Raw genomic sequence first — 25,171 nt, 5'->3', positions numbered from 1 at the left:
TCACATTCCCGTTAGCGCTTCTTTCTCTGTTGTGTTATGCCGTCTGATACGCACGTCAATGTCGACTGGTTCATGGAGCGAAGCCACCTAAATCCATTATCTCATAGTTACAATGGTGACGGTGACACAACTTCTTGTATGCTAAAAAAATTTATTTTGTGTGTCGCAAACACTGTTTGAGCACTAAAATTTTCCCCAATTGAAGTGACTCAGGAACGAACTTATGGTTCTCCTAGTCGTACACTCCATTTTTTGAATTCATACGCCAATCAAATCTATGGTCATGCATCGGTGAAAACGGATGTAACCTTTATCTGTCGGTGGTCACCCAATCTGTCGGAGGCACCTGCCAAGCTTGCATTACCTGCCACCGGCTCTTTCATGTTGTTGGTTTGTAACCCATGCCATCGGTACGCCAACTGATGTCATTTTTTTGTGTCTCCGTGGGGTACTTTTGCCATCAACGATACTGTACAGCAATACAATGGTGGATGCTTGCAATGTGAGAAGGTTATGTTTTGTTTCATTGTTGACAAAAACCATAAACAAGCAACAGCAACCAGGTGGTCAGATTATTATCATCACATATTATTTTTTTTATATTGCGATTTCCGTAAAGAACCCAAATGACCAAAAAAAAAATAATTAATGGGCGAATCTTTTCGTTATGGCGGGCCATCCAAACATAACGATCATGCATTGTGATACATAGCGATATCAAGCAAGGATTTATTGAGGCTGCACGTGTTTACACATCTCTAATAGGTGAGGTGAAGCAAGGATGGCATTGCCGATCTACAGAGTGGTGTCGCAGTTGCACCAAATGGCTATGACGAGAAAATGATCTCATCCTTATCAATGTTGCCCTCCGCTCGTTTGATGCAGTACAGTAATGCCATATCCTACCCTACCCTAACCAAAAGGCTAGACAAACAGGTTATTTCCCATCAATCGCTCATTCCGAACGGGTTTTGTTCATGCCAAATTTTGCCCTGAAAGATAGTGTGTGACAAGTTTAGTCGCTTTGCTACCTGGCCAATGCACCACTCATAAAAATTTCTAACCTCATTGTTTTGCAGTCCTCCCTCGGAGGGTTTCCCATTATAACAACGGGTAAATCTTCAAGTCGTCAGCCGAGGAAAAAGGGTAAATGAATATGTGTGTGTGGCAGGGTATGAATTGATTCTGGACCCCTTTCTTTCCAAACCAATCCAATCCGAGCCCGCCCCCCTCTCCAAGAACTCTTTATACAATATTTATATTTTCTTACTCTGTCTTTTTTTTGTTTTGCTTTACGGATTTCCCCACATTTACTATTAAAAAAATCAGCCCTTTCTTCTGCCTCCCCCTGCTCTTTCTTTCCTTTCGTGCATTTCCATATCTCTTTTCTTTCTTTCTTATCTCCCAATATCTTTGACTGGACTTTTTTACCCCCCCTTCATCGCACTCATATGCCATACACTGCATCTCAAGCGCCAGCACTGAGTAGTCCTCTTGACGCATCTCAAGGCTGGTCGCAAAAAAGAGTACATCTAAATAGGCGATCAGCATCACACGATCTTGCTAATGATTCCCTACGCTTGTACACAGGCGATTTCAATGGCCATAGGCGAAGCGCTCATACCAATGAGGTGTTCCTAAAGTTAGGCCAGTTGGACACGACTGGCCCTCATTTAAAGCACTCGCGACGTATGTCACTTCCAGCGGAAGAACAGCCCATGATCACAGCTCCTGTGATGATTCGGAAAAAGAGTGGAGAGCTGGTCAAGTCCTGTGTAAAGAAAGGTAGCAAGTCGGCCCCAGCCACCCCCACATGGCCCAAGTATGTACACTTTGACAGCCAACTGGAACATGTTCGCCATTTTCTTCAAGCGGAGACCCCAAGTGCTGTCTTGGAGGACATCGAGCCATTGAGTTTGGACACCGCATATGGGGATGCACTCCTTCATGATGGTGATGACCAACGCCGACAACCCAGCTTAAAATATCCCAATGGGTCATTTCAACCATCAACAAGCGTTGCTCAGATGATCAGCGTTGAATCCGTGGTTTTGTCACCAGATAACCAATCTTTAACTGGCCGTGTGCGGGTTCAAAATATTGCTTACCAAAAGCGAGTGATCGTCAGATACACTTTTGATTTGTGGAAGACATGCAACAATGTCGAAGCCGCATATAGAGAACCTGTTGGACGAGACCCACAAAATAGTGCCCTCGACCGATTCATGTTCAACATCCCCATCCCCCCAACTTTGGATGACACAAAAGACGAAACGACAACCCTGTTTTTTGCTGTGCAATATCATATCGACAACCGTGAATTCTGGGATAATAATTCCGGCATGAACTACCAAATCGATATTTTACGCCCAGCCGCCACCTCAGCGGCGGCAACAGCACGCAACAACAGAAGGAAGTATTTGGATGAAAAAATCAAACATGACTTGCTTGGAGCTGATATCGTTTCACTAAGCTCGTCACCTCCGTCACTGTCGTCCTCACCCAATTTATCAACTAAAACACAATTCGGTAAACGGTACAACTTTGGCCAAGCGCTATCACATGTACAAGACCTTCAGCCCAACGGGGATTCTCACTATGACGATCACCACAACCACCGCCATACATTAAAACGTACTGGAACATTCCCTTCTTATTTTTCATCTATACCTGGTGTGACCACAGCTGCTTCACTAGAGGATGCTCTTTCGTCCCATATCATTCATACGGCCAAACCAGATGACGCAAAGTCAAAAGTTAACTTGATCGAACAACACCAATCCCCACAACAGCCACAACCTTTTCTTGATTCAATTCGCATGCCTCCCAGCAACAATGCTAACAAGCCAGCTGCTTGGACTGCAGGTTATTTCGATTTGATCAACAAGTACTGTTTCTATAGCGGCAGTTTATCTAGCGATACCTCCGGCTCCACTACGCCTAGCTTGGTTGATCCAGCCAGTGTTTATGGAGAGCCATTGGTATCCGTCTTGGTCAACCACAATGTTATCCATGGTTAAATCACCCCAAAAAAAAAATACATACACTCACACTTCTCCCTTTTCTTTTTTTTTGTTGTTGTTAGGATTGTTGCTTTTTCCATATCTTCGAGGCTTCATCGAATGTTGCCCTTTTTTTTTTTTCTCTCCCTTTCAATTTTTCTAAACGTCAAAGCTATGACAGCTCTTCTTTCTTTCCATGTAAATACAGTATTAAAAGGAGATAATTCAAAAAGCTCTATTTTGCCATGATGATCATCGTGCAGGGTTATGACATACCATGCCCTAGAGTTTCCTTTCCATACCAAAGGTCATGCGCTCATTTGATTACAATGTTCCTGGATTGTTTGTGGCTGCGTAAACAAAGCAATTCGCGGCTATTTACTTTTTTTCTTTCATCCAGTGTTCAGAAACCGAACACACCAGGTTTGCAGCAAGATTACGCCATAGCGAGCAGAGCAAAACAGTGACAGACAGTATGTTATTGTTTTTACTTTACGTACCATGGACTTTTCAACCCACAGCAATAACAATAGCCCGGAAAGGGAAAAACTTGAGGGTGATGCCATAAACATCCACACCGCCCATTTTTTCTTTCAACTTCTGTCTTTGTTTTGCTACTGCCAGTCAGAAGTTAGAAAAAAAATGCCGCTTGCGAAACTGTTTGGCAATAAGCGAAAGGAGCGGACTGAAACCACCGTGAACGCCGATCCTGCGCATCTCCATTCGTCCATGGACAACGACCACTATACACAATTTGGGCCCATGTCAGCAAGGGCCAAATCGCCCTCGGACATTCTGGACTTTTCTGGCTATCCGAGGTTGGAGCCAACTTATAGTAATAAAAACTATACAACGCAGCAGGTGCTACCCAAAGGGAAACCCCTTTCTACACTTCCTCTTCCTCCCGCAAAAGTTGACTCTGGATCTCCGCCGCTGGCTATGCCGAAACCGAAACATGCAGTGCCGCCGGCCAAACAGGTTCTTATTGGAGAAGAGGGCGACAAGACTGAGATCGAAGGCGAAGGGAGACCGGTGTATGAAACCTCCACCCATTTGCCTCCAGGCAGGAGCTCGGCCTCCAGTACGGGGTATATGGGTGAGCGAGAAGACTCATCGGAGCTCGATGCTAGTCCCGATAACATCACCGCATCCATCAAGGGACAGCAATTCAGTGACAATGAAGGCTCTACAGGTCCTAGATCCAACCGAGTGAGCCCATGGCAGCAACAGGAAAGGGCATCAAGGTCATCCAACGAAGAAGGGAAGGGTGTTTTCTCTCAAAAAAAACCATTGTTGGCTCCCCAAGCGGAACCGCCCCATACCCCTCCCAGCATGTTTGCTCCTTCGTCTTCCAACGTGTCTGTCAAAAATATCGCCTCGGAGTTACGGCCATCCCTTCAACAGCCTCTCCCCCTTGTCCATGAAGAAGACGAAGACTACGATGATAGTCCAATTCTCGCATCGTCCACCAAGAATCCAACCGGTACATATTTATTTTTGTGAACCAATATTTGGCAAATTGCAAAATCAGTATTCTTATTAACTCTCATGTGTCATTTCTCCAGCCACTACCGTTGAAGACGGATCACCTCCAACTCCAAACAGTCCGATTTTAACTACCGTTGTACGCGATAACTCTGGCCCTAATTCGGCACCGTATCCTAGTACGAGCCATCAAGCAAGCCATTCGCAAGGTTATTCTAGTCCGGCTCATTCTTACATGGAGCTAGTAGATCTTAGGCAACAAATGTCGGCCATCCGATTGGAGCGTGAAGAATGGAAGGAAAGAGAGAATCAGCACCGAAAGCGAGAGCAAGAAATGTTGGATCAAATTAATCGCACTCAAGAACAACTTCAGCTCGCCTTGTCCAGTGGCGGCTTTCTGAGTGGAGGCATTGACCCTAGACCTCATACGCCAGAAGATGAATTGGTAATGCTAAGCCCTGCTTCAAAGCCGAATCAACTTGGCCCAGCCCTTGAAGATGGGTCTGTCTCAGATGATAGAGAATACTACTCTCTTCCGCCTTCCCGTACCAGACGTGAACGACAAGAGTTGAGTGATTATGTCGATGAACCCAGCGAGTACAGTGAAGAAGAACCTCCTCGTGAATATCGCAGAAGTCGTCGTTCATATCATGAAGATGATGAGGAAGATGACCGTGATTTCTTTTATACCCCTTCGCCTAGGCGCTCTTCTTCACGTCATTACGAGAGACCTAGATCATATGAACCAGAATATGAAAGAAGACGACACCACCATCGTTCATATACCCCACCTTCTTTGGATTCGGACTTATCTGGCGACTATTCACCTGAATTTATTGGCTCGTATTCCCGTCGCCGTGACGATGACGACCGATATGATTTCGTTGATATCCGTGGTCGTGAATTGTATTCTGATGAAGAACTACCCGAATTTGTTACCCCACGATCCAGATCAAGAACGCCATCTCGTCGGTCGCTAAGCCGTAGTGGAAGTATCAATCGAAACGTAAGTCGTAGTGGTAGTCGGACTCGCAGCCGTTCAGCAAGCAGGAATGAAAGTCGTAGTGGAAGTCGGTCGCAAAATCGGTCTCAAGCTCCTTCTCGTAATTCAAGCCACAACTTATCTAGACGATCCAGTTCTCGTCGCCATTCCTCACATCACGCTCCGGAAGACTACTATGAACAAGAATTGTACTCGGTACCTCGTAACTCAAGCCGCAAGCATAGACGAACTCGATCGTCTGGGTCCATGAGAATGCCTCCACCTCACCCTGCTGATATGCATTTCGCAGATTGGCCAGATATGCATGAATCCTTTTATCCCATGCCTGAACCTCATTTTCCTATGCATCCACCTTTCCATGGCATGCAGCATCCAGCTATGGCATCTCATATGAGCTTGCCAGAACTTGGCATGGGTCATGAACCACCACAACAAGCCCCTCCGCCACCACCCCCGCAAGCTCCAGCAAATAACGCACCACAACAAGCTCAACAGGATACAGGTCGACCTAATATGGCGAATGAAGGATCTATGTCTAAAGATGGGCCCCGTGGAATACTTAGGAAACCTTCAGGTTCACTTCATTCCATGACTCCTCAGCATTTACCACCTCAGCATGGGCCTCAACATCATCCGTTCCCTATGCAGCATTTTGGTCCTCCTCCACCGCATATGATGGGACCAATGTCTCACCATGGACCGTTTCCATCGCCTGGTATGGGTCATCCGCACATGGGATTCCCTCCACCGCCTCATGGTATGTTTCCTCAAGGTGGACCACCACCGTGGCATGGAGGTGGCCAACAACCCATGCCTATGCAAGGTGGACCTATGGGACCTCCCGGCAGGCCAAGTAGAAAAAGTTGACTCCTAATGGTGTCCATGAAACACCGGGTATCGTTCGGTATTGTTGATCCGTCAAGCAGAATTCAGTTTGTTCCCCGCCAGCAAGGCAACCAATTCATGACTGGAATTCACGTCACCATACCGGATCGGAAGAAAAAGAAGAGAGCTAACAATGATACCCCTAGTGGCATGGACGCCGCAGAAGATAATGAATCAGGCTTCCTGGTGAGCCAGCTACCACCTGAAGGCATCACTTCAGAAGATGGCACGGTCAATGTTCGGCCTTTGGAACAGGATGAGTGGGAGCATATGAGACAAATGCATGGTGGCGATCATGTATGGACAGCGGTTAGGAAGCGTAAGCAGAAGCAAGGTACCATGGATCAAGACCAGGATGAAGGACAAGAGCAAGATTTTGGCGGAACTTCGATTGATGTCGAACCATGATTTGATCTGAATCGAACTGAATTTTTATTTTTAGCATTCTCCGATTAAGCATTTTAGATACGATACTTCTTTTCGACAACCATAGCGAACATCTGATGATTGTTTCGCTGGCATAATATAATTTTTTTTTGGGTGTAGAATAACAAACGCATTTATACAATTTTTTCTTAAAGAACATGTTTTATCATATAAAGGAGGAAGACGTTAAGGTTACTGCTTCTAAGATGTTGCAATGTTTTTTCTGCCATAGGTGCCGAAGAACCTTGAGCTAATGCTTCGGAGATGGGCCAGCAGCTTGGGGTGCCCCAAAGCTTCAAAGAAACGCTTCGCGACTGTATCAGCCAATCAAATGCCTCAGGTACGTTCTGCTCAAGCGGATCACTTTCCTCATATGGGAGGCCTACCGGTAACAGTCACGGTTCCTCAAGCCTCCATTTCAACAAAGCGTGGAACCATTTTTTTGGTTTCCTCTTGAACCCCTCTCTCTCTCTTCTGAATCATCATGGCCATCATTGACACAACCCCCGTCGATCCCACCGCTCCCCCGAAGAAGAAGGCTGTCTCATATCAGAACTTGGCGCTAGGTGCCGGTAAGTATTCATACTCCTCACGTTCAGTGGCAACCGCGGGTCAGGTCAGGTCGCAAAACCTGCTGATGATCTTCCAGCTCATCCGACAAACCATGGGAGAGATAAAGGGGAATAATAATAAACAATATGTTCTTTGTGCTTCCGTTATTGACGTGTTTTTATCTTGTTCTCTTACTTAGGTCTCAATATGTTCGAGGTTTCCACACTCGGTCAACCTTTTGAAGTCCTCAAAACCCAGCTTGCTGCTAACCGCGGTCAAAGCATGGCTGCTGCCCTCTCATCCATTTATGCTCGTGGTGGTGTTCTTGGTTTCTTCCAAGGTTTGATCCCCTGGGCTTGGATCGAAGCTTCCACCAAGGGAGCTGTTCTCTTGTTCACAGCCTCCGAGTTTGAGTACAGAGCCAAGGAATATGGTGCTTCTCCTTTCCTGGTAAGTGTTGAGTTTTCAACTTCAGTTATCTTTATCGACGTAATCATGCTAACGGTACGCTCTCTTCCCTTAGGCTGGTATCGTTGGTGGTATGGGTGGTGGTATTGCTCAAGCTTATACTACCATGGGTTTCTGTACCTTTATGAAGACGGTCGAAGTCACTCGCCACAAGGCTGGAGCCGATGTGTCAACATGGAAGGTCGCTGGCGATATTTTCAAGAAGGAGGGTATTCGTGGTATCAATAAGGGTAAGCTTTCTCACAGTGGTGATGCTCTCACTGTCTCCGGTTATCACGTGTAGTGCAAGATCTAATCTTATGCCGTTTAGGTGTCAATGCTGTTGCCGTTCGTCAGTGCACAAACTGGGCTTCTCGCTTTGGTTTGTCTCGATTGGCTCAAGAATCCATTATCAAGGCTCGTTATGGTGAAAGTCCCGATGCTCATAAGAAGGCTACTGTTGTAGACAGAGCTATGGCTTCCATCATTGGTGGTGGTTTGTCATGCTGGAATCAGCCTATTGAGGTTATTCGCGTCGAAATGCAAAGTCAAGTTAAGGCAGTAGGAAGACCTGAAAACATGACCATTAGCAGTGCTGCAAAGTATATCTATGAGAACAACGGTATTAAAGGTTTCTACAGAGGTGTGGTTCCTCGCATTGGTCTTGGGTAAGTTTGTTGGGTCGGTCATTGAAAGGGTTCCCCCAAGGTTTCTAATCTCCGTTCCGTTATATTACAGTATGTGGCAGACATTGGTCATGGTCACCGCTGGAGACTACTTTAGAGCAAAGTTCAAGACTGGTTAAATCAAAAAATAGACCCCTCTCCATATTTCTCGCAACTCCTCATTTTGTAATTGTCCCCATATTGTACACCATGGGCCATTTTGAAGCGATTCTTCGGTCTCTGTCGCTCTATGAGCAATATCCTCTTTCTTCTCTCTCGACCCCCATATTACATTTTCTGTTACAAACCAAAAAACATATATCCCGTGCATCTAATAAACCAAGATCCATATTCCGGTTCATAAAAAAAAAAAAAAACTCTCCTCGACTCTATATTTCGTCCATCGTCATAATATTTGCTTCTTTCTACTAGCAGCAAATGCGATTTCTACATTATGTTACAGTCCGTCATGTCCTTTTGTACCGTTCGGCGAATGGTAGGCCAGTCACTTCGACAAGCGGCAAACTCGAAAAGATCTTCTATCCTGAGGATTCCATGGTATCGTTCAAGATCATGGATGACATCCTTGATATCGCTAGGGTTGGATATGATGTAAATATTAGCCAGAGCTTTGAGAGCTGCAAAATAGGGTGTGATGGTACGCTGCCGGAGCGAAAGGATGTAATTGTCGTAAGCATTGACATCGCTTATAATTTGGAACCCTCCTTGCTCACTGATGGTTTGTTGCTTAATATGCTTGCATAAACACCTGAGGAAATGAAAAAACTTGAGTGCTTATGCGTATATCCCCATAGTCTGTCTCGATACTTACTCGTAGAACCGCTTGCCAACTTCTTGGTAAAATATGTTCATGGTTTCTTTTTCCACGGATCCCTTGAGCATTTCTGTGTGTGTTTTTAAGCAATCAATGGCGTCTCTACAAGCCTGGTACATTGCATTCATTAGTTGATTTTTTCCATGATACAGTGCTACGCATGTTGTTTTCCCTATCTAATTGCCTACCTTGGAGGGTTTAAGGTCTGTCACAGCATTTGGCGACGGGTTATAGTCGCTTGGCTTTTGCTCTGATGTTAATATGTATTGTACTTGAGCAATGAGGACCTACAACAAATGCCCCATTCAGATTAAAATTCAATTTCATCACCTAGACTTATTCTATATGAGCATGTTTCATTTACCTGAATGCCTTGATCCATGCCCTGTGCCACACAGTCATCTAGTAAGCGTTCAAATGACTTTTTCTCCTTATTGACTTCATTCAAGAAATCGTGTTTATCGACAATTTTGTTCTTTTCAAAACAAGAGCATGAATATATAATTACCATTAAACAAGTGATTCTCAACATCGCAAAGGTTAACTTACCATCTCTTCCTTCCAGTAGACTTCAATCATTTGCTGAATCAGATCAGCAATATGTACCAGTTCAAAGAACTCTGCAAGTGGAGCGACGTCGGTCCGATCACGGATTTCGCCATCTTCTTGTGGGGTATATTTCGCTAAATGTGTGGCAGCTCTGTAATATCAGGGCAACCCGGGATTAATTCCGATTTTCAAAGCCATAGTTGATGGGTATTTGTTAATTATTGCCATCTTACCTGTCAAACCCAGGTTTAATATGCATGGGTCCCATTATTTTGAGTAAATCTGTAAACACATGTTCTGCGCACTTTTGACTGTGGGAGTGAGGGATAAGTATCCAATACGAATGATATCTTTCTGGCTTATTGACTTACATATCAGTTTTGAGTCTTCCAGGAAACCCAACCTTGACAAAGCGTTGCACTCGATGCTCAGCATCCTTGTTGACATGAATAAGCTGAAGGCAGAGCTCCAAACTCAGGAGATGTTGAAGAGCGTCAAGCTCATGCATAGCATTGTTCAGTTCATTATCCGACCGCACAGACGACATGCTATTAGGCCGTGATCCAGTGTGCGAGGAGGATCGCTTTCGTACGTTATCAACCTGTGTCTTCTTTTTCTCCCCAACTTCATCATTAATAAGTGTCGTCGACAGCCGATTGGCGTCCTTTTCATCGTTGATGCTAGGTGTAGATGATGGAGTATCGGTCGGAGTGGTGGGTTCTGAATTTGCCACCGTGATGGTCGAAATTGAAACATCTGGAGAGTGCCCTCCTTTGCTATCTCTGCTATGAAAAGGTGAACTAATGCTGGTAGCAGCCGATGAAACAAGTTCGACTGGTACGGAGACGATCTTTTTGAACGCTGAAAGATATTTCCGCTTAAAACTCTCTCGGTTCTGATTCGAAATGGTGGAACTTGAGACACCTTGCATGCCTGACGTTGACGATTTCTGGAATCCAGTTTAGTATATGCTGGCAGACAAAGCAGAGAACTATTTATATGACTTACCCATTTGTTTATATACTTTTCAGAAGCCAGTTTTACATACTGAATTTCATCGTGCAAATAATCGTCCATGAGGGGCAGAAAAAGTTTGAATAAGATATTCTTTGCTCGTTCGTCTTCTAGTCGAGACGGTAGCGTTTCTGACGTTAAGATATCAACAAACCCCAAGCAGGAATCTAAGCTACTAGCAATGACTTTTAGATATAGTTGCAAGTCGATGGCCCGTGCTCGCTCAAGGACTATACCGAGATAGTCTGCAATCTGAGCGCAAACAAATAACGTTAGTATCTTGTATGTTCCAGGCTATTTATTTTTGGCTCAATTATGCTTACCACATCCTCAAACACTCTATCAGCAAATATATAGTAAACATCGGCTTTGGGCGGAAACACATCATGTATTACACTCGCTTGAACCTTGAGTTCCTCACTTATAGCCTTCATAAATTCTTGGAAGGGCTGGAAGTTTGGTGGAGTAGACCTGAACAAAGTACACAATGTTAGATACCTCATCATCACTGAAATGACCACATATAAACAGATTAATTACTTGAAGTTGGCATCAGGTTGAAAGGGGTTATCGTAAAACATGGAGTGCTTTTGTATGAATGTCTGAATGCAGCTTTGACCACCATTGAGCTCTACCAAAGCCGTCGCATATCGCTAAACAGACACATAAAATTAGGACATTGCATACATGGAGCCAGTCTTCCAAATAGGTACTTGCCTGCATTTGCTCTACGTCTTGATCATCATATGCAACTTCAAATTCATGCAAGCATGCGTTCTCGAAATATCTGCATATCTTTTCGACCTGATCATTCAACTTCCAACAGTAACTATTAGACAAAGGAACGTGACACAACGCGACGTGAGACGAGGGAAAGGAGTTTTTACCTGGCTCCAATCATCTACCACTTTGCACTTTCCTAACCCAACCAATTTGCTGAGTATCCGACCACACTCTTCTGGTTCTGAACCATATTCGGAAAGAACCATGGATTCGCCGGAAGCATGTCGTAGGTCGACATAAAAAGGATAGAGGCGAGTATAGAATTGACTAAATATTTCCCTTGCCTTCCCTGTCGACCGAGCTCGAGCTCGTGCTGTGAAAGGGTCCAACTTGAGTCCGGGTATAAGTTCGTTGAGGGGTTTATTATTGATGTATAAGCTTGAGCTGGTTCCCATGAGTGAAAGATTGGTTATTCCTGTTGTTGGTGCTACATATCATGATAGGGCTAATTTAGCAAACAGAGAAAAATAATGGCCAGGGGTTATTGGCGGGTTCAGAAACTGCCTTGGTATGCAACCCTACCTTGGACCTCGTTTTGCTCTGTCGATAAAGTAATTGGCGTATCAATTCCTAACAATCGTAGTTTGGCGTCCCATATTTCATCATCGTATACCAATACTTTGAACCGTCGGCTGCATAAAGCTACATTTCGGGTTGCAGAGATTGGTAAGTATTTGAAGATATGAATAAGAGTGTCAGGTGGCAGAAATCGGGAGGCGCTCAAAGTTTGAGGGCTGATGGTTGGGATTGAACATGATGGTGATTCATCTGATAGCAATGTAACGTCAGCCATCAGCATGTACTGTGCAAAGATGGAGTAAAATGTTCGGAAATCAGGATGATAATGGCAACACACAGGCGGGGCTAAAGCTGGTCTCAAATTTTTATTTTTCATTTTTTTTCGGTCTTGCCTTCGTTTCCGCTCATCCCTCCTCTACTCCATTCCATCAAACCACATCATGGCCGCTGTACACTTTGATTTAGCGGCGTTCCCAACCACCGAAACGATAAAGATGTTAACAAATATATTGGTGAAGATAACGCGGACAAACGACAGACTATGCAAAACCACCTCTCCGGACTTGGACAAGGACCGACCGAATGGCCCCATTTACACCTGTTTCCATGCTCGTTCTATACCCACCATTGATATTCATTCCTATTTATCTCGCATTTTGAAGTACACCCCATGTGCAAATGAGGTATGTTGATGTTAGGCGGTCATAGCTTTTTGGTTTTTGTTTACCTCATACAACGGAAAGTACGCTTTGGCTAACTTTATGTCATCTTCTACTCCGTTCTTTTCTACCAATAGGTGTTCTTAAGTCTACTTGTATACTTTGATCGTATGTCACGTAACGACAGCAACCTTCGGATAGACTCATTCAACATCCATCGTCTTATTATTGCTGGGGTCACCGTTGGTAGCAAGTATTTCTCAGATGTTTTCTTTACAAATTCACGATACGCCAAGGTAAAAATTTCATCTTAACAAAACGCAATCGTCATCGATGGTAGTGCTTCTTCATTCTTGTTGAAAGCCACAGACTTACCGGTCTAGTCGCTTCTTAACTTCTATCATGTGACGGGATGGTTGGAATGGGGGTGAGGAGCTGTTTTTTCCGGGCTAACCTTATTTCCTTTTGTAGGTTGGCGGTCTTCCACCTGCTGAATTAAATACCCTAGAGCTGGAGTTTTTACACCTCAACAGCTTTAATTTATCCGTGTCGATAGAAGAGTTACAGCAATACGGAGATCAGCTTTTAAGTCACTGTCTTCGTGAGGACGAGATAAAGCGACAAGCAAGAGCTGAGCCAACGGCTATGACAAAAATAGCCCCAACGATATCACCTTCAACCTTCAAAGAAGCTCCGCCTGATTTAACTACCCAGAATGAATACCAAAACAAACTTTCTTCAAAGGCAAAGGGCAATGATTCTGACTCCAGACCACGTATGACATCAAATAACACCGACACTTCACCGAAATGGGCAAATGGACGATACCTCAACAGTATGAGGAATGTAGATACATATCGTCAGCATGATAGTGACGATGGCGAAGACAAAAAAACTTCATATCATAGAACAAGCGAAACTAAATACCAACATCGCCCATCCAGTACGCAAGGCTTCTCAGCATCTCATAGGCTAGATGCTCTACTAGACGCCTCCTTAACATCACCTGGCGACAAGAGGCCACCAACTGCCAACGTTGACCATTACTTACCCACTCCACCAAACTCTGTTTCTCCTCAATTTCAGTCACATCAAGTATCCACTTCAGGATTAAAATGAACATCCTAAGGTTCCTCCATTTTTTGCCTTACAATGTATTGTGCTTTCCATCCATTTGTTTATTATTACCTCTCTATTCTCGCTGCTTTTGCGCGATTGTATCCATAGCGTATCATATATAACTGCGTAGTATGAATTTTCCAGTGAAATAATTATTTTGCATTGTGTTTTCGAGCCGTGCGGGTGAAGAGGCAGTATGTGTGTGCTTCGAGAAGGTTTGGCCACCAAGTTGAATACAGCGCCACCCGCTGCAGATCGATGGCGGACATTTTTCAAGCGGTGGCTATAAACCGTCGGGCCACCTCTGTTCCAGGCTCTTCAGGAATTTTTCAACTCACCCGATTCGGAATGGATAAGTCTGTGAAGCCTAGGCAGTCCACTCTAGGCACCGGATCCACCGTCATGGGGTCGCCTCTGTCGACATCGTCGCTCACTTCGAGCTCAGATCGTGATCAGCAGTTAGAGAAGTTGCTGAAGGAAAATAAGCAGTTAAAGCAAAAGGTCGACACATTGGAGAAAGAGAACATTACATTGAAGAAGAGCATATACGACTTGTCTACCCATTACGCGTCTACAATCTCTCAAGGAGGATTGCAGTATCCATCTTTACCGTATGTTTTGGATCCGGAAGTCTCAGCTCAAGATGTCATTACCAAAGGTCAGGATTTGATCAACAAAGCAGTTCACGAGGCAGCAGGTGGCACAGTGGATGGAGGTACGTTTAACGTTGTGAGTATAAGGATGGTTGGCATCTCCATTAACTGGTTTATCATTCTCTAGCACCTAGCTCTACTCGGGAAAGCAAAACATTTGAAATCAAGTATGAACTTCAGGTGTGTATTTGCGCAAACCCGCCAAAGGAGGTTGGTTGGATATAATCGCCTGCAGAGATCATAACATCATTCAATTCCTCTTAGGGTCATACTGGTGCAGTGTACTCCGTAGAATTCTCTCCGCACGGTAAGCTACTGGCTTCTGGCTCCTTTGATAAGACTGTGCGAGTATGGGATACGGTATCGGGTCAAAAGGAGGTGAGTAAATGAAAAAGATGGAAAAGCTCGGACGAAACATGGGATGTTAGTATTGACCGCTGTTTGAACAAAGATCTTATGCCTCAAATCCCACTCTCTCAATATATCGGATTTGTCATGGAGTATCGATTCATCAACCTTGCTATCCGGTGGATATGATTCAACTTGCAAAACATGGGATATCGAGTCGGGTACATTATCAGGAAGTTGGGAAACAAAGGGGTTTGTGCAATGCCTCGGATGGGATTTCGTCAGTAAGTTGGAGCCACGTTGCTTTATATATTGCGCTGGATGTATAGTAACCGAATGCTTTGTGTAGATGCGCACGTTTTCTATTATGGTACCTCTAGGAACGTCCTAGGAATGATTGATGTTAGATCGGCATCATCAACGCAGCCTGAAAATAACGAATTTCAGTCACATCCTATCAGCCCTGATGTTCAATTAACGAATGATGCTATGATCAACAGTCTTTATGTATCGCGGGACGGAATCCATGTCATAACAGGTGATTCTAAAGGTGCTGTCAAAGTTTGGGATGTTCGAGCCCGTAAGTTCAAAAACCCTGTTTGTCACGGCTTTTGAGCGTAAACTAAAGCGGTACTATAGGGAAATGTGTCAAAGAGACTATCTTTGATCAAAGTCGCAATCCAATTTCGCACATCACAGTTGGCCGGAGGATGACAGACGCAACGCGAAGATCTTGTAAGTAACAATTGGATTATGTCCTCTGCTCTCATCAATTGATTCTGACCCGGTATATCACAGTGAATGATTACGATGAACCGAGATATATGGCGATCAACAGCTACGATAATGGTAATTACATGATACTTACCAATCGCTAATAGCTGCATCCATTTAACTTTGAATTTTGTTAGTTCTTCGTGTATGTGACCGAGGTTTGGATCCTCCAAAATCAGACATGCGCCTTGTACACACTCTCAAAGGATTTAAAAACAAGAACTGGCCAATCAAAGCTTCTTTTTACACTGGCAAAGAATGTATGTATTATGGCTGACTGGTTTATTTCGCCTACTAAGGCTAATATCATTATTTCTCATATGTAAAGACAATGCATCCATTCCAAGTCGACTGAATAATGCTGTTGGTAAGTTGATAGGCACTCGTATATATCTCTCTACAACTGCTAATTTTTGGTTGATCGTACAGAGGAGAAGAGTGTATTGTTAGCTACTGGAAGTGCTGACCCATATGCTTATTTATACAATATTGGAGAGGTGAGAGCGATAGATCAGTTGCTTGCTACCGTCGAAGTATACTTATCTGCTTTCTTTTAATCAGAATTCTTCTGAATTGATGCAAAGACTGGAAGGGCATACAGATCGTGTGTATGCCGTGAATTTTCACCCTACAGAGCCTATCCTTGCTAGTTGTTCAGCAGATAGCACCATCAAGGTGTGGGGACCTGCTGTTTCTAGAGGCAAAAAGAAGAACATTATGTAGATTAGATTTACATCACGAACACGAACGCTTGTACATAACAATAAATTTAAACATTCAATCCCCCCACCGCCAATTATACCTTACCTTTCTCCCTCTCATTTTACGCCATGTCACTATCTCTATCATCAGGGCAAAGAACCACTTCATATTCTCGACCACCAACAACCTTCGGCCATCAAAAGAACGACTGTATCTTGGCCATGGCTGAAAGCCGAGGTGTAGCTACTGAGATAGGTCTATGCTTCATTAATATGCATGACAATACCTGCTGTATTTCCCAGGTTTCTATTATCTCCTGCATACATCTTCTGCATTTTCCATTCTTCCTTACTTTGGCTTGATAGATTGCTGATACGCAAACGTATGTGAAAACAATGCACATGATTCATGTGTATAATCCAAATCAAGTATGCGCGATATTATTGAGGAGCTGCAAGAAAAGAACAAACTGATGCCATTGACCTTTGTAGATCATAGTCATCGACAAAAACCTGGAAGAACCCAAAAGCAAATTATGCAAATTCATGTATGAATCCATTCAAGAAGATACAAAACTTGTGCCTGTCTCCCGAAGGCTGTTCAATGATGTTACTGGTGAGTGAGAAGGGAGCTGCTTTTGTGTTTGCATGATATAACTCTGATGAATTCTTGGCATTAAAGGTATGGAATGCATCAAAAGGTTTGGAATACAACAAGAAGCTACTTCCCTCCAAGTCAGCGTATCCGGGAAGTAAGGAATTGTACTTTTGCTTTTATTTCCAAGTAATGTTGGTAACACTGAACGTACAACCAGGTTTTACTGCTTGGCAGCAACAGCGGCGGCATTCAGGTTCGTTTATCGAAATAAGCGACATCTGTGAAAAATATTGAGATATAAGCAATTCCAGGTTCGCTCAGGATAGGGATCATTTTATATACCGAGACCATTCGGTCAAGGTTAAATATGTTGGACCGGAAGGTGTGTCTTCTACACTTTGTTATTACTCCAAATGTATACTAACGTCTTGAAAAATAGGATCCATGATGATAGGTGCGTATTTTGATCAATTTACCATGACATGTATAATGACTACAGCTGTCGTATTACCTATGACAAACAGATGCCGTAGCGGCTCGCAATTTGGAACTCATCACCAGTCTTTCCAATGGCCAAAGCAATCTTTCACTCTTCGGTAAGCTTCAGTGTCTGTTTTGAACATGATTTATTGTTTGCTGATGCTTTCCAAAGGTATTCTCAATCATACGTCAACTCAGATGGGAGGTATTATCACACCGTCGTAATTAAGCCTTACGGTCAATGATGCCTTAATGTTCATGTAAATTTTGGTAGGTCGTTTATTGCGCATAAGCATATTGCAACCACTGAAAGGTAAGTTTTACAATCTTAAACGTCGCTGGAATCAAATTAAACTTTTTTTTGGTAGATATATCGATCATTGAGGCAAGGCTCGATGCGGTAGAAGGTATATTTTGTCTATCCAACGTCATTGACAGAAACCATAGTATTCAGTAACAACTTACACCTTTCAGAAATGAGTCAGAATGAGGTAAAAACAAAAGCTCAAAAGAACTTTTGTTCTTTTATTAACACATATGAAAATTCAGGACATGTTCTTTGGAGTCAAAAAAGGTGATCTTCTAATAATTTCCTTTAGTTGATTATCTATTCACGTTCACAACAACTGAATTCATTTTCAGCAATCTCATCCTTCGCGGATTTAGACAGGGCCATAGCAATGGTATGTAGATTTCAGCTAACATTTCAATCACTGATTGTAACCAATTTTGTAACCAATTTAGATCATCAAGAAACCATTGAAAGCACACTCTCAAAACACTTGCAACAACATTAATCAATTACTAATACTCAAAAGTTGCCTAGAATCTGTGAAACCAATAGTCACAGCACTAGGGATACCAAAATCTGCACTACTTTTAAGCATTAAAGAGGTTTTTATAGAGAAAATGAAACGATCAATTGGGTATTGTATTTAATGGTGTATTAAACAGGTTATGGAGGACTCAATCATTGGTGGGTGCTTGAACTATTCATTTCTACTTAAGTAGCTATGCCGATGGACTCAAGTACGTACAGGGCAGTTTCTATTGCTCATTACCGAATCGATCGAAGAGGATGCAGGGTATCAGAAATCAGCTTTAGGTATGCGCCATCAGAGATGCTACGCTGTCAAGACCGGATTATGCGGAATGCTGGATGTTGGTATGCACATTTAATCTTTTAGCCTCGAAGAACGACAGCAACCCCATCCATAACGCACATTTCAAGCTCGACAGACTTACAGAGAAGCAGTCAACGACATATACGATCTTGTTGCAAGCTATTGTGGTATTTTACTGCCTCAGATGAAATCTCAACTACACGTTGATGAAAGCTTATTTTGTTTTTTTTATGTATTGCAGAGGAGACATCGTTGAATATCAAGGCTCAGTTCAGCGAGAAAAATGGATTCTATCTGTCTCTTCCAGTAGATGCTACCGCCAGAGACGAGCTTCAAGAGCAATTTATAAGTGTCATCCAAAAAAAACGACAATTGCATTTCACAAGCATTGAGTTGGTTAGTTGCTCAAAACTGCGAGGATATAGCGTTCGAACACAAGAATAATCATGACTATGAAAAGCTTCAACTCAACTATCGTGTTTCGGAGTCCCTCTCAGAGATATATAGACATTCGGATGGGTAAGATACGAAACGGAAGAAAGAATGAAGAAAAACTTTTTAGACATCAAAATTAAAAATTGCTTTCTTGCAGCTACGTTAACAAAATCATGGACGACATACGCAGCGGTATACACATACTCTACAAGTTTTCGGAGGCAATTGCACTACTGGACATTTGTGTAGCATTTACATATATGTGTACTGTTGCAGACTATGGTAAGCTTGGCTCTGTTATCACTGATTGTGGCTAAAGCACGTTGTTAACGCCAGCAAACAGTTCGACCCGAGTTTTCAGACACTCTAGCCATAATGGCCGGTCGGCATCCCATTAGAGAACGAGTTTCCTGCACTCAATTTGTTCCAAACGATATATTTGCGTCTGACACTACCAACTTCCAGATTGTAACTGGGCCCAACATGAGCGGAAAGTCAACTTACCTTCGTACAATTGCTATGTTGGTGATCATGGCTCATATTGGGTCATTGTAAGACTTCACATGTCACCGGGTCATTTATGATGAATGTATCAATGCTCACAATATGTTTTCATCATCAGTGTTCCGGCCAAGTATGCATGCTTTCGGCCAACAGATTATGTAAGTCGGTCAATTAAACCGGGACTATATCTCTACACGTCGTAGTCGTTGAACCCTATCAAGCTCTTCACAAGGCTTCCAGTTGATGATTCTGCAGAGACAGGAATTTCGTCCTTTATGGTGGAAATGAGGGATATCGCGTATATGTTGCAAAATGTGACAGACTCGAGTCTCATTATTATGGATGAAATGGGAAGAGGTGAGAGCATTGAGGTCAGTTCTTGTTACTCTGCACGTTGGCTCATTTAGTGAACAGCAACTTCGACTTGCGATGCTTTGGCAATATCGACTGCGGTGTGTGAGGAGCTAATAGATACAAAAGTAAAAACAAAACTGGTGCCATATGTCTCATTTAATACATTTTTTCAATGGACTAACCCGAAGCATATGTCAAGGCATTTGTGTACTTTGCAACTCATTTGCATGAGCTGACTTACACTCTGGATGTGTACCCCAATGTTGTCAAACTACAGTTAATGGTAGACTTGGTAAGGCTAACACTTTCAAATGTCATGGATTTCCGGCTAATTTCCTTCGCAAGAACACCGATGACAATCAGTGCTCAATGAGATTTCATTATCTTGTTCAAGACGGCAGAGCAAATCCTGTATCATATGGTATGAAATAGTACCCAGTCGTTCTTTGATGTGCTCAATCTAACCACTAGAAACCGCTAAAATTACAGGCCTGCAAGCTGCTCAGATGCTTGGGCTACCAGACGAAATCGTTCAGAGGGCATACACTATAGCAAATGAGGTACTTTGAAGCTCGCTATGCTATCAAAAGCTGATCAAAGTGGTTTACTTCGAGCACCTTGTTTAAAGCTTCAGCGCTTGGCTGACCAGCGCAAACAAATGTCATCGGCAGGTAAATTACAGAGACAACAAAATCTGACGGTGGAGGTAAGCTGGATATCAAAAAACTGCTTTCTTGCGAGCACAAATGCAACCTATAAACATTACGACGTTACAGGTTGTGGAAAAGCTGCGCTTGCTACCATTCACAACCATGTCGGACGAAATGCTGCATGATAGTATTGAAAATATCAAGAACGACTATTTGAGTCAGGTCGAAAGCTTTAATTTAACTTCAGGAATAGACTCTCCATGATATTAGTAACAGGGGGGAGGTTTACTTTTTATGATGATGGTACGAAATGGATCAAAGTGCGCCAAAGTCAATAGCTCGATTGCGAAAGCATGAAAAAAAAAATTACAAATAAAGAGATGCTGCGAAGATGATGTCTCTATGAAGCTTGTTAATACCTATAAAAAGAGTTGCAGAGAAGTACATCAGTTAGTAAATCAACGATTTTCCACAGTGAAAGTAGCACATCAAGTGCAGGTTTGTGCATATTCCCTTACCTTCAGCAAACTTGTTTTCTAATTCAGTGTTACCGATGCTCTTGGCAGCACTGCACATTTGGCGAAGTAGCTCTTCCAGTCGTCGGAACACACGAATCAAGGAACCTTCGAACACGTCGGTCATTTTACAGATTTGAGAGAACTTTGCGCCTTGACACCAAGCGAACACCACATCCATGAGTTCTGGACGGAACTTCTTGACATACTCCTCTTCGTCAACGTTAAGCTTGGATTCTTGAGAAACCTTTGCAATTCGACGAGCTGCTTCCTGCAATGTACGCAGAGGGCCTTCCAACTCTTCCTTCAAACGTGGGGTTTCTTCGCTCTGTGGACAAAACATTCAGTGACTTAAGACTTTGAGCAAATCCGCCAAAAACCACTTGGCAACTCACCTTTTCGTCGAAAACAAAGCAACTGAGCAATGCGACGGATTGTTCAACAGAAAGGTCGTTGAATACACCGTGGAACATCAATTCAGTGAGAAGAAGTTCATCACCGGAACTGATCTCGCAAGCTACTCTTCCCTTCATCTCAACGACATCAGCTGCACTTGTAAATCCAAGTCTATAGTTTCGGATGATGATAAGGTCAGCGACCGAACAGCACAGACACTGAAATTAGCATCCATAGCACTCACCTTCGCATGACTCGCTTTCTGCATTTCAGCTCATCCAGTTGAACAATTGAGTGTGCTTGTGAGATTTGCTTGCGGAGTGCCTTGATTTGGTTGGTCAACTCCATCTTCTTGGCATAGCTGTCATATAGTTTGGAAAGCTCGGGTGAATTATGAAGAGGGTTGGACAAAAGCTTGGATTCCAATACTTCGATTTTCTATAGAAAGCAATTGAAAACAATAATTGTGTTAACTTGTGCACTTCACATGTGGCCATATTAATTCAAACATGACTTACGCGAACTAGCTTCTTAAAGCCTTCATCTTTGATACCCATGTTCTCAATAGGATCCAATTGGGGAATTCCTTCAGGGAATCGCTTCTTAACCTCCATTATAGATTTCAAAACACTATTTCGCTCCTCAACGGGCTTGAGATCGCCTGAAAGGAAGAGACGAACGTGACTGATGCCATCCAAGGTGGAGAGGGTGACAGGAACGACCTAAGAAGCGAAAAGAAAGAAAAGATAAGGAGTTTTGTTTAGTATTTCGACGGAAGATACTTGGATCAACAATCAAACTGCAACCTCCTTTCAACTTACAATCATCTCTCCAGGTTCGCCTTGCTTGGGTGGTCGAATGCCAACTGTAGAACCATCAGCATTCTTTGCGACAATGCTACCAGCAGCACAGTGCATCAAACAATCGACAATGTATTTTGGTTCTCTGTCTGATCCATCTTGATTTTTGCCCTTTTGAATCTGCTTTTGATAGTTGACAACTACACTCCATCCAAAGTCTATATCTTCATGCTTGATGCGAACCAGACGACCGGGTTGCAAGAATGGCAAGCAATGTGCTGGGTGATTAATGACGTCCCTCATATCCTTTGAATAGGTTTCTAATTGTTGTCTAAGTTCGTAATAAGAAGCAATGTTATCCTCGTCGGGAATAGTCATGGCTAACTTTTCGGCCTCTTTCTGTGTGAGTTCTATAAAAATTTGATATAATCTCATTAGTCGCCCATCCAATATAAAAATCATGGGTGAATGTAGACCACTTACCCTCTTCCAGGCGAGGAACGTTTGCGTTGTTTTGGAATGTATAGAAACAGCGATCCAACATGAATTCTGGACTGACACCTTCAACTCGAAGCAAGTTGAGAATCATATTGTAACTGAGATGGAAAGCTGAATTCATTCGATCGGATTCACCCTGATTATATTCAATGTGTGTGAGAGCCAAAGTCAATACAGTCTAATTCGTGGCCATAGAAATCTTACCTTGACCATGCCCTTGGCTACAGCAGGCTCCATCTTCTCGTCAATCATCATGATGACAACACCGCGATCATCAAGACCACGACGACCAGCACGACCAGACATTTGAATATATTCACCAGACGACACCTAGCAAGTTCGAGATGGTTCAGCAAACGGCGTAAATTCCGCTTTGGCTATGGCTCCCCTTTCAAATACTTACCCATCTAGTGTCCTTGCCGTCGAATTTTCGGACGCTGGTGAAGACAACCGTCTTGGCAGGCATATTAAGACCGATGGAGAAAGTTTCGGTGGCAAAGAGAACTTTCAGAAGACCTTCTTGGAAGAGAATCTCAATGGTTTCTTTCAAAATGGGCAGCAGACCACCATGATGGATTCCGATACCACGGCGAAGGAGGGGAAGGATGTGTTCAATTTGAGGAAGTTGTCGATCATCTTCATTGAGAGAGCTGATGGCATTTTTGAAAACCTGAGACACCATGTCCCTTTCGCTTTCTGCAATGCACGCCAACAAAAAACATATATTAGAAACAAGGCAGCGACTGAGGTAGAAAAGATCAAATAAAAAGTGCTTACCATCATTGAAATCCAATTTACTCATCTGCAGCGCCAAAGCTTCACATTCTCTCTTGGAGAAACTGAAGACGATGACAGGATGGTAATTCTTCATCATGATCATTTTGATGATCTTATAGATATCGGATGGACCATCCTTCTGGCCTCCCTTGTGAGATTTTCCGCCTTTGCGGGCCTTTGCCTGAGCGTTGGCGGGGTCATCTCCCTGAGCATCAGCTAAGCTTCCAATTGCCTTTTGGAAATTGTCTTCTCTGAAGTTAGATTTTTCATCTACCACAAGATGTATACCGTCACCACCGGCTGGGAAAAGGTAATGTTGTAGTGGAGTGGGCCGGAAGTCAGTGTATACAATGTGACATGGTTGTTCGTGAATCTTGCAAATCCATTCAGCAAATTCCATAGCGTTTGGAATGGTGGCAGACAAGAAGACATATCGGACAGAGTGTGGAAGTAAGATGATGGTTTCTTCCCAAACCACACCACGTTCTGGAGAAAAAGTTCACAGGAGCGTATGAGTATCAGATCAGAAAAAGCTATTCAGCTGCCCGAGGGGATCTATTCATATAACTTACCTGAATCTCTCATGTAATGGATTTCGTCAAATACAACCCAAGCTACTTCTCTCATGATCTCAGATCCACGGTAAAGCATAGACCGTAAAATTTCTGTGGTCATAACCAGACAAGACGCAGTGGGGTTGATAGTCACATCACCGGTCATCAAGCCTACATCACCAAACTCTTCTTGAAATTCACGGTATTTTTGATTGGACAAAGCCTAGCATTCACAGGTGAGTTTTCAGCACAAACACGCACGTAAGCAAAATTGCTATAAATCAACTTACTTTGATGGGAGATGTGTAGATGACACGTTGCTTGTTTCTGAGGCAAAGTGCGATGGCATATTCTGCGACCACGGTCTTACCAGCTGACGTATGGGCGGCAACCAGAACGGATTCGTTACGCTCTATAGATGAGACGGATACACGTTGAAATGGATCCAAATTGAAGGGGTATGTTCGAGCGGGATCCTTTGGTGGAACATGCTGGGAAATTGGGACATATGGATAGTTTGGTGGTAAGGCGACTTGATGGCGGACCTGTTCGCAAAATAGGGATTAGAACGCTCGTGAATAGATGTCCACGGAAAGGAGATGTAGGCAGATATCATCAACTACTTACCGCGTGGCTCAATACTAGTCCATCCGTACCGTCTGGAGCAACGGTGCCTTGCAGGCCAGGAATATTAGCGACTTCTCTAGTGCTCTCCTGTTCGAACTCGTCAGCAACGATAGGCTGAGGAGCGTCTTCAGTAAGTTTGAATTTTTTGACGGCATGATTAGAGGCATCGTCGTCTCTATTGCCTTTAACGTTGCTGGCATCTTTTTGGCCGTTAGTGACTTCGGAATCCTGTAATGTTCTTTTGTTCGATGGATCCCGGCTGTGATTATTTTGTTTGTTCAGATTTTTATGTTGCTCAGCAGTGTGATCTGTGCCACTGGAGAGTTCTCCGTTAGTGAATTCACTGATTGGAACTTCAGAGTCGAATACATCGAACAGTGCGTCACCGTCTTCTTCGAACATTTTGAAGGCAATGCAAAATCACTTTTTTCTAAATGCTG

At 43.3% G+C, this 25,171-nt stretch overlaps 8 protein-coding genes across 8 annotated transcripts; 6 read left to right on the top strand and 2 right to left on the bottom strand.

Annotated features, from left to right (window-relative positions):
- The first annotated feature begins 1,054 nt into the window (after positions 1-1,054).
- Positions 1,055-3,302, top strand: K450DRAFT_239377 (uncharacterized protein). The gene has a single exon (XM_051588754.1). The coding sequence runs from the start codon at positions 1,452-1,454 to the stop codon at positions 3,018-3,020; it is 1,569 nt and encodes a 522-aa protein (XP_051445100.1). The 5' UTR covers positions 1,055-1,451; the 3' UTR covers positions 3,021-3,302.
- Positions 3,303-3,413: 111 nt separating this feature from the next.
- K450DRAFT_239374 (uncharacterized protein) lies at positions 3,414-6,521 on the top strand. The gene is made up of 2 exons (XM_051588753.1): positions 3,414-4,485; positions 4,568-6,521. Exons 1-2 carry the CDS (start codon positions 3,504-3,506, stop codon positions 6,355-6,357), a joined length of 2,772 nt encoding a protein of 923 aa, XP_051445099.1. The 5' UTR covers positions 3,414-3,503; the 3' UTR covers positions 6,358-6,521.
- A 590-nt stretch (positions 6,522-7,111) lies between these two features.
- K450DRAFT_239370 (uncharacterized protein) lies at positions 7,112-8,754 on the top strand. Its single transcript, XM_051588752.1, has 5 exons — positions 7,112-7,373; positions 7,553-7,803; positions 7,877-8,051; positions 8,132-8,468; positions 8,539-8,754. The coding sequence occupies exons 1-5, from the start codon at positions 7,286-7,288 to the stop codon at positions 8,603-8,605; spliced, it is 918 nt and encodes a 305-aa protein (XP_051445098.1). The 5' UTR covers positions 7,112-7,285; the 3' UTR covers positions 8,606-8,754.
- Positions 8,755-8,904: 150 nt separating this feature from the next.
- On the bottom strand, positions 8,905-12,514 carry K450DRAFT_239354 (uncharacterized protein). The gene is made up of 13 exons (XM_051588751.1): positions 12,169-12,514; positions 11,751-12,091; positions 11,581-11,679; positions 11,404-11,516; positions 11,187-11,334; positions 10,858-11,115; positions 10,221-10,798; positions 10,083-10,160; positions 9,850-10,000; positions 9,665-9,775; positions 9,489-9,587; positions 9,298-9,410; positions 8,905-9,234 (listed from the first exon to the last, which is right to left on the bottom strand). The coding sequence occupies exons 2-13, from the start codon at positions 12,039-12,041 to the stop codon at positions 8,913-8,915; spliced, it is 2,361 nt and encodes a 786-aa protein (XP_051445097.1). The 5' UTR covers positions 12,042-12,091; positions 12,169-12,514; the 3' UTR covers positions 8,905-8,912.
- K450DRAFT_239349 (uncharacterized protein) lies at positions 12,155-14,115 on the top strand. Its single transcript, XM_051588750.1, has 3 exons — positions 12,155-12,848; positions 12,962-13,120; positions 13,296-14,115. The coding sequence occupies exons 1-3, from the start codon at positions 12,606-12,608 to the stop codon at positions 13,941-13,943; spliced, it is 1,050 nt and encodes a 349-aa protein (XP_051445096.1). The 5' UTR covers positions 12,155-12,605; the 3' UTR covers positions 13,944-14,115.
- A 1-nt stretch (position 14,116) lies between these two features.
- On the top strand, positions 14,117-16,524 carry K450DRAFT_239344 (uncharacterized protein). The gene is made up of 11 exons (XM_051588749.1): positions 14,117-14,658; positions 14,724-14,776; positions 14,861-14,974; positions 15,048-15,228; positions 15,294-15,524; positions 15,584-15,679; positions 15,743-15,793; positions 15,856-15,978; positions 16,047-16,085; positions 16,148-16,215; positions 16,280-16,524. Exons 1-11 carry the CDS (start codon positions 14,202-14,204, stop codon positions 16,439-16,441), a joined length of 1,575 nt encoding a protein of 524 aa, XP_051445095.1. The 5' UTR covers positions 14,117-14,201; the 3' UTR covers positions 16,442-16,524.
- A 24-nt stretch (positions 16,525-16,548) lies between these two features.
- On the top strand, positions 16,549-20,983 carry K450DRAFT_280310 (uncharacterized protein; the record flags this gene model as incomplete). The annotated part of the gene is made up of 24 exons (XM_051593358.1): positions 16,549-16,722; positions 16,786-16,848; positions 16,912-17,035; positions 17,102-17,171; positions 17,252-17,270; positions 17,339-17,399; positions 17,457-17,471; positions 17,542-17,613; positions 17,670-17,702; positions 17,772-17,810; positions 18,537-18,662; positions 18,729-18,788; positions 18,863-19,017; positions 19,082-19,140; positions 19,214-19,338; positions 19,400-19,607; positions 19,679-19,718; positions 19,764-19,917; positions 19,975-20,039; positions 20,114-20,206; positions 20,260-20,335; positions 20,404-20,474; positions 20,543-20,620; positions 20,691-20,983. 24 exons carry the CDS (start codon positions 16,549-16,551, stop codon positions 20,826-20,828), a joined length of 2,118 nt encoding a protein of 705 aa, XP_051445094.1. The 3' UTR covers positions 20,829-20,983.
- On the bottom strand, positions 20,694-25,167 carry K450DRAFT_239334 (uncharacterized protein). The gene is made up of 13 exons (XM_051588748.1): positions 24,732-25,167; positions 24,395-24,649; positions 24,123-24,327; positions 23,551-24,036; positions 23,177-23,469; positions 22,978-23,103; positions 22,759-22,909; positions 22,297-22,685; positions 21,994-22,197; positions 21,720-21,913; positions 21,475-21,646; positions 21,083-21,407; positions 20,694-20,983 (listed from the first exon to the last, which is right to left on the bottom strand). Exons 1-13 carry the CDS (start codon positions 25,131-25,133, stop codon positions 20,931-20,933), a joined length of 3,255 nt encoding a protein of 1,084 aa, XP_051445093.1. The 5' UTR covers positions 25,134-25,167; the 3' UTR covers positions 20,694-20,930.
- Positions 25,168-25,171: the final 4 nt, after the last annotated feature.

This window comes from Umbelopsis ramanniana (assembly GCF_025399195.1).
Source record: "Umbelopsis ramanniana AG unplaced genomic scaffold K450scaffold_24, whole genome shotgun sequence".
Classification (NCBI taxonomy): Eukaryota; Fungi; Mucoromycota; class Umbelopsidomycetes; order Umbelopsidales; family Umbelopsidaceae; genus Umbelopsis; species Umbelopsis ramanniana.
Note: the sequence above shows the minus strand (reverse complement) of the source record. Positions and strands in the feature narration are given on the sequence as shown.